The 7,229-nt window shown below is 39.4% G+C and overlaps 1 protein-coding gene across 11 annotated transcripts in view; it reads right to left on the bottom strand.

Annotated features, from left to right (window-relative positions):
* Window positions 1-242: 242 nt before the first annotated feature.
* Window positions 243-7,229, bottom strand: part of FAT3 (FAT atypical cadherin 3) — a 402,929-nt gene continuing 395,942 nt past the window's right edge. For 10 of the 11 annotated variants that reach the window (XM_039563113.1, XM_039563130.1, XM_039563138.1 and 7 more), the window contains one exon: window positions 243-6,814. In XM_039563113.1, the coding sequence (XP_039419047.1) occupies window positions 6,195-6,814 (620 nt within the window). In that variant the 3' untranslated portion in view covers window positions 243-6,194. The remainder of the gene's footprint in view (window positions 6,815-7,229) is intronic. The other variant, XM_039563167.1, reaches the window with a different exon arrangement.

Here is a 7,229-nt window from a genome sequence, read left to right as displayed (position 1 = left end):
AACTGCCTTAGCTTACACACATCAGCTGAACAACTCTTGGCAAGTGTGCTCTGCAGTGCAGGTAGGGGCCTCTATGGAGGAATTTCCATGTAATAATGAAATTAATTTAAAGACTCCAAAAAAGTAGTATTTTCTGCAACACAGAGAAGCAATGAAATCCTACATTCCTTGAAGAACTGGTGTATCTTATCTTGTTCCCTCCTTTGAAAGTAGGAGAAAAATCAAGAAGCAGTCAACACAGCTGGGCTTTTCTTTTTGTTTACTTGGAAAACGTGTTTTAACCATCAACTTTAGCAAATTTTGGCAGTTACAAACCTGTACACTTTTTTTTGTTGTTTTGTTTTTATAGCAAAAGAACACAAGACAATACTGCCAACAGCAATTATGAAGGAACAATTAGTTTTCAGATGAAGAACTATACCCACTCAAAGTGATAAACCTTCCCTTTTGCATAAGGTTGAATTTGTTGTCATTGGAAAAATGACATTTCTTAATACCTACTTGAAATGGAATAAAAATCATATCTCTAGGTTTTTTGTGCAAAACATATTCATTTAAAAAAGTCAATAAAAAAAATCTTAAAACCAGAAAGAAGTTAAACAAAAAGAGCTGAACCCAAAAGAAAGTTACAGTACATTTTGAAATGATTAAAAAGTTTTCAGATCTAAAATGTTTTTGGTTTTTTTTCTGTTATCTTAGAAGTTTAAACCAACTTTGATGACTCTTCAGAATTATATCAAACAAACAAACAAATAAACAAAAGAAATTAAAGCAACCTGATTGGCATCAAATATCTACAAAAGCCTGGTAATTTGAAACCATTATATACATTATTTTATAAACTTCTTTTTAAACACCAAAACATACATCTTTTACAAACCAGCCTGCTTGAGACAGGTAAAATTTACAAGACAATCTTTTCCAATACAGTGCTTTAAAGAGAACTGCTTTCACTCCTAAACATCTTTGTCATCTCCTGAAAAGCGGCAGTATGGGCTCATTGCATTGCTGATTAATAGCGTTTCAGGTATTCCTATGACAAAAGAATGCTACAGTTCTGAGGGCTCCAATCTCTTTCCATAATACAGTTCAAGTGCACTCTTAACACTGGTAAAGATTCCTTATGGCCTTTGTGTAATACGACATATTTGCAATTATTGCTTTTCATTATTACATAACGAAATGAATTTAGTTTCATTTCCTCCCCATCCGCCCATCCCTTGGATGATGCAGCTAATTTACTAACTGAATGGTCCTTCTGATAATGGAGATGTTAAATGCCATGAAACACAGGCTAAAAACCATGGGTAATGGGCAGTGGCCTAAATTTCTAAGGCTCAAATCACAGTTTGGTGTATTGAGAGGAACAGAGATGCAAACAGGCAAAAAGCACAGTTTTTACCGCATGGTAAATGATGGTAAACCGTCGGGGAATGAAGCTGAAGATGTAATTCTCTTGTTGGAAACCAATGAAATGCCCATTATTACTGAGTGAATAGCTCCAAACATTATCTACAAAGCACAGATGTACTTTCATACTGGCTCTGAAGAGCTGGCCTCCTCCATTATTAGGATGTTTCCTTTTCAAATGAAGCTTAGCAGAACTGGTCCAGGGCACCTAAAACTCCCATTAATGCAGTTACTATTCACTGTAAGGATATACTTACTATAGCATCCATTTAGCTTTTTCAAGCAGGAGCTAGATGAGGAGTAAAGTGGGTTCTTAGCCATTTGTCCTGTCCAGCCCACATTTTTCTTTATGATGGAATTTATTGGAGACAAGCGGAACAACTTTTATGTCATATTCTCAAAATTCTCTGCTGCCTGGCTCACAGAGACAACAGGCTGCTGCCTCCCCATTGATCAGCATTTCGTGATATGCTTGTATTCACTGCGCTGCAGCTGCACTGAGTTTCTGACTAGAGGGTACTGATACATCAAGGCTCTCACTACTTCAGACTACACCAGAGAATTTATAAAACATGAGAAAAAATTCCAAAGACCAAAATTTACATTCTTAGTGGGACATGCAGAGGGGGAGAGCCTGCTTGACAGATGGAGCACACAACTTTCAGATTCAGGAAAACAGTGGCAGTGAAAAGCCTTTGACTCCTTCCAGCTGTTTACTGGAACTATAGGTTAAAGAAACCCATGGCATAGTTCAGGATCAAAGACATCACTGAGCTTAAGGAAAAGAGCTTGATTGACAGGAAATCACAATTCTGTAGTGAATCTCTGTGTTCCAAAGTCCTTCTGGTTGCCTTCATATGCTGTATCCTATAGGAGGGTCCAAGAGGAAGGCAACTTTATGGTGGTCTTCTAGTGGGGTTGTCCATTTTGTCCCATGGGAAGGAAACGTTTCTGCAGCTCCACGGTGTCACATTTAGCCCTTTACTCTGCTTTAAGATACTGGTCAAGGACAGCAACTACATCCAGTATCTATAGTTTTGTGGGGGGGGGGGGGGGTTGCCCTTCTTTTTTTTTTTTTTTAATGTTTATAATACAAAGGCAAAATAATTAACATACTTAAGAAAGGTACGTAAGCCTAATTTTTTCTTTTGCACAAGGCCACTTAATGTGGTATTGGCAGCAAAAATCATGTTGTAGTCACAGTAAGGCTCTTTCCATTGCCAGAGTTATTAAAAAGGCTGGCACTGTGCATGGCATTCTCAACTTGATTAAAATGCAGAGAACAAGCACCCTTTTACTTAGTCTCATACACTCCCAGCAAAGTTTGTGATTTCTGATATAAATGTGTATTTGTATTTTAACAAGTTGCTTTTTCTTTTGCTGCTTCTTTCCAAAAAGCAAAAACTTTCTTGATCCTAAGTTATAAGCCAGTGATACTCAAAAGGACTTCATTAAGCCTATGAGATCATCTGCTACAGATGATTCTGAGAGAAAACACTGTGTAGTGGAGCCATCTGCAGGGATATAGTTTGAAATACAAACACACAGGATAAGCAGAGATGTGAGGGGTAGCTCTTGAAGAACCAGGGACCTGGGAATGACAGCAGCAGTGATACAAAAATCATCATATGGCAGAAAAAGGAAATATATATTGGAAGTACTAATATGAACAGTAACTCTTACATTATGTTATGAATGTGTTCTTATGTTCCAGATTAGAAGCTTGTGACTTGTTTGTGTGGAGTAGTAATTAAAAGGAAAATAAAATGGCTTGGTTTAACAAGAGATGATAACATGAGAATCACTCCCTAAGAGGTATTTCACCTTTAGATCTGCATTTGGGTCTTATAATTATCAAAAAGAGCCTGAACAAAACCAGAAAGGCCACAGAAGTACCAATATTCACAGAGGGGAATCTGAAGATGGATTTGGAGGGGAGGAGATATTGAGGTATAGAAATCATGAACAGGACAGAGAAGGCTGAACGGGTGATCCTTGGCACCTTCCCAACAGCACTTTAATAAGTAGGTGTTCCGTGAAATGAAATGGCAACAACATCAAACAGAAAAAGTACTATACATTGTATTTATGCATATTTTACTAGTAAAACTCACTACCAACAATATATTACTGAGGCAACAAGCTTGGTAAGAAACATTGATTTTTTTTTTTGTATGGCAATCACTAGGCTCCCATCATGCTGTCCCTTGTGACACTTTTGATATGTCCCAGTAAAGGTTTGATATTGGTGTCTCAGGCTAACGCAAGAACTTTCACTACTGAAGACAGGTGACAAGTACACCTAATAACTAGCTGGGGGCTCAAACAGAATTAATTGCACAATGGATAAAAATGTCTCAAACCAAAACTGAGTAGGAGCAAACCTCATGTAAACTGAAGCCCAATGCTAAGAGAGCATCACATTCTCAGAAGGTCATACAAGCTTTAAAAGTGCGGTTAAATTTGCAGAATTGCTTTGCCAACTCTGATGCTCCTAACTCTTGAAGAGACATCAATCTAATTGCATTTCCTTTCCTGTAACATAGACTTCATGAACAATATGAGTTATCTTCTTTCCGTAACTCTAGGCTTGCCAAACCATTTTATGGCCTTCTGGCAAATCCCTCAGTTCCTTGCAATCACAATACAAATTTCCATATTTTTTTCTTCTTAAAAACACAGGAGTAATATCAGGGGAAAGGGTTTGAAACGCACCATGAGCACATTCAGAATATATCACTGTTACAGAAGCATGTTTACTTAGAGAAGACCAAGTGACATTCATAAATTCAATGGACAGGACCTATTTGCAGACAAGTACTTGATAATATTTGTATGTGCAGTACATTCTTTCTAGAAGTTCACTCATTTTATTCATACATCTGCATAATGAGCTGTTTTCTAATGAAGAATTGCTGTATCATCCCAAAGAAAATATCCACACCTATCTTTCACAGCTATATGAGCTATTGGAGGGGAGCAGCAACACACTGTACCTACTCCAAGAATTCTAGAAATCCTGTTTTATTAAAAGTGTTACAAACTGCAGTTATTTAAATTACATTCTATTAATAATTTCCTTGTGTTGGGGAAAATTTCTGAATAAACCCTTTCTGTATGTCAAGAAATGGCCCACAATTTAATTTTGTGTGAAACTTATGTCAGTCAAGAACATGCCCTGGCATACAACTGCTGAAACTATCCAGTTAAGGTGATTGACCAAGGGACAGGATGTGGAAAGCAGCACAGAAAACCTGCTAATGAATCTGTTCATGTATCACAACGATTTAGGTATTCAATAGCTTCTCAGAATGACAGAATTATGCCATGGAAGGAATGGATGACAACCCAGCAGTAATGCAGGCGTGTAGACTCACATTCACTGGTAAGTTACAAAGACACTGTAAAATGCAGTGGTAAAAACATCTTCAGAGCACTGAGAAACAGGTGTGTATATTCTGCTTTAATACATTGAGTGAAAACCCCAGATTTCCAGATTGCACTTGACTGCTCAGGCCAAATCAGTGTCAATGGCCATTTACTCCAATCAGGCTGAGGGAAGCATAAAAACATACAGATGCCGTGGTTTTCTTCATACCACAACAATATTCTGAAGTCGGCAAACTACCTTTGGATGTCCTCAAGTCCTACAAAATGATGCACCCAGTGGAAAATCTAGGGACAGACCTTTGGCCACAGTCCATGCATGCAGCTCCACTGACTGAGTCAGTCTACAGAACCTGAGAACTCAACCCGTGAACTCCAGGGATGGACATTTGCCAAAAGATGTTATACTAACGACATGAGGTTACAGCAGCCTCATATGTAACTTAATTGCAACTAATTTTACTGCAGTAACTGCAGCATGAGGACTGCTGTTAAAGAGCTGATTACCCAAGCAAGAAATTTCCAAAAATCGATCAGTTGTGTCGGTTACACCATGTTTTCAGATCCACGTTCACGTTGCATACATGTCAAATGAGGGTGTGCATACACCAATGGGGCAACACCAGGCCACTCCTGAGCCAAACTCTGACATTTTGGGAAGACCTCATGGGTGAAGCTATGCACATGCACCTGACATCAGGCTTTAAAAATGACAACCAAAGTAAGCCAATTTGGAGCAAATATAAACTGCATGTATGTGTCTTGCTCTGCACAAAGTAGAATGAAATGCTATGTAATAAACAAAGTATAGATAAATATTTATGGACAAGTAACTGATCACTTGTCTTTGATAGGTCTATTTGTAAATGTTGCTTTTTTTAGCCATCTGATGTGTTGCATGCAGCAGCCCCTGCAATCAATTGCTTTCACTCTTTGCTGACATAAAATTTCATGCAACAGTGCATCCTAGAATGATCCATACCAGTTCCTTAATACTGTGGGGAGATCATAACACTGTAACACTTTTAATAACAGAATGCCAAAAAAACCCCCAAAACAACCCGACTTTGTGAGAGAGAAAGAAATTATTTAGCAGTTATTTTTCCCCCCGCCTCAAAAGCTGAGTTTTACTCTTGGTAATAAATAGAAGGTACACACTCTCCAGATTGTCTGTAACAATTTTGTGATGTATAATACTTAACACAATTGGTCTCTTCGTGTCTGCACATACAGTATCATTTCTGAACAAGTTAATAATGGGTTATACTGTACTTTTCTTTGCCCAATATATATAGATACACCTTCAGCAAAATTTCTTCTCAATATTTATACTATTAATTGGACCAGATGACAAAATTAAAAAAAGAAGAGGAAGAGGAAGAAGAGAGGAGCTTCCTTTACACTTGTGTCTGATGCTGGGTCTCCACAAATGGAATGTGAACATTTTCTAGGTTGAGTTCCTCCACGCTTTCAAAGTCACTCATGGCTACTTCGGAGTCATCAAAGCCGCAGCCGGCTGAGACGTCAGAGGAGGAGGCATCTAGAGAGTTGTGCAAGGATAAGGGCATCTTACCTGCACTAACATTTTCTGTGTTCTGGCTTGGGCCAACAGCAAAAGTACTAAATTCGTTCCCAGTTTGAGATCCTGTGGCGTCCGTCTCATTGGGGAACTGGTGAGGAGGGAGGTATTGGCTTGGGTGGAAGTGCGGCCGTCTCCTGCAGTCAGGGCTGAGAGTACTTGCCATTGAGACTGGCTGCGAGGGAGGGAGGGTTTCATACTGGTCTGGGTAATCCTCTGGAAGAGGAGGTGGTAACTGGTCCTGGCTCAAAAACTCCTCTTCGTGAGGGGGAGGGTAGTCGCTGTCAATGTCGTAGCCACCAAGGTAGTAATCTGTTTCCAGTTCTCTGGCACTGCCGTGATGAGCCGAGCCTCCATCTGTCGTCTCAAAATTGGGCACCTCCTCAATGTCGGACAAGCGGGCACTTGGCATCCAGTCAGAGGTATCCCAATGATACGCTGCAGCAGGGAAGAGAACCACAGTGCTCTGTTAGGATGAGACCACGGAGGAGAGCAGGGTGTCCTGCATGCACTCGCCCGAGTCCTCACAGCACATTCAAATCACAGCATGCGCCACAGGCCACAGACACAGGTCAGCCATGCTCTGACCAGAGGGGTAGAGGAGGACAATAAATTGCATGATGATGCTAATGCAAACAAGCAAAGAAACAAAACACTGCCACTCTCAGAAATTTTGCTTTTTAAGATACTACTGGGTTATATTAGAAACTATGAGTCTAAGAAATCAAAATGTCTCAATTACTGCATTTCATAGTTATTTGAAAAAAATATTTAAATGCAGTCAGCATGCTTATGGCATCTCATCTCATCTCCCACCTCTAATGACTTCAAGAAAGAAAGTGTGCAAGCAAAT

Source organism: Corvus cornix, chromosome 1, assembly GCF_000738735.6.
Source record: "Corvus cornix cornix isolate S_Up_H32 chromosome 1, ASM73873v5, whole genome shotgun sequence".
Lineage (NCBI taxonomy): Eukaryota > Metazoa > Chordata > Aves > Passeriformes > Corvidae > Corvus > Corvus cornix.
Note: the sequence above shows the minus strand (reverse complement) of the source record. Positions and strands in the feature narration are given on the sequence as shown.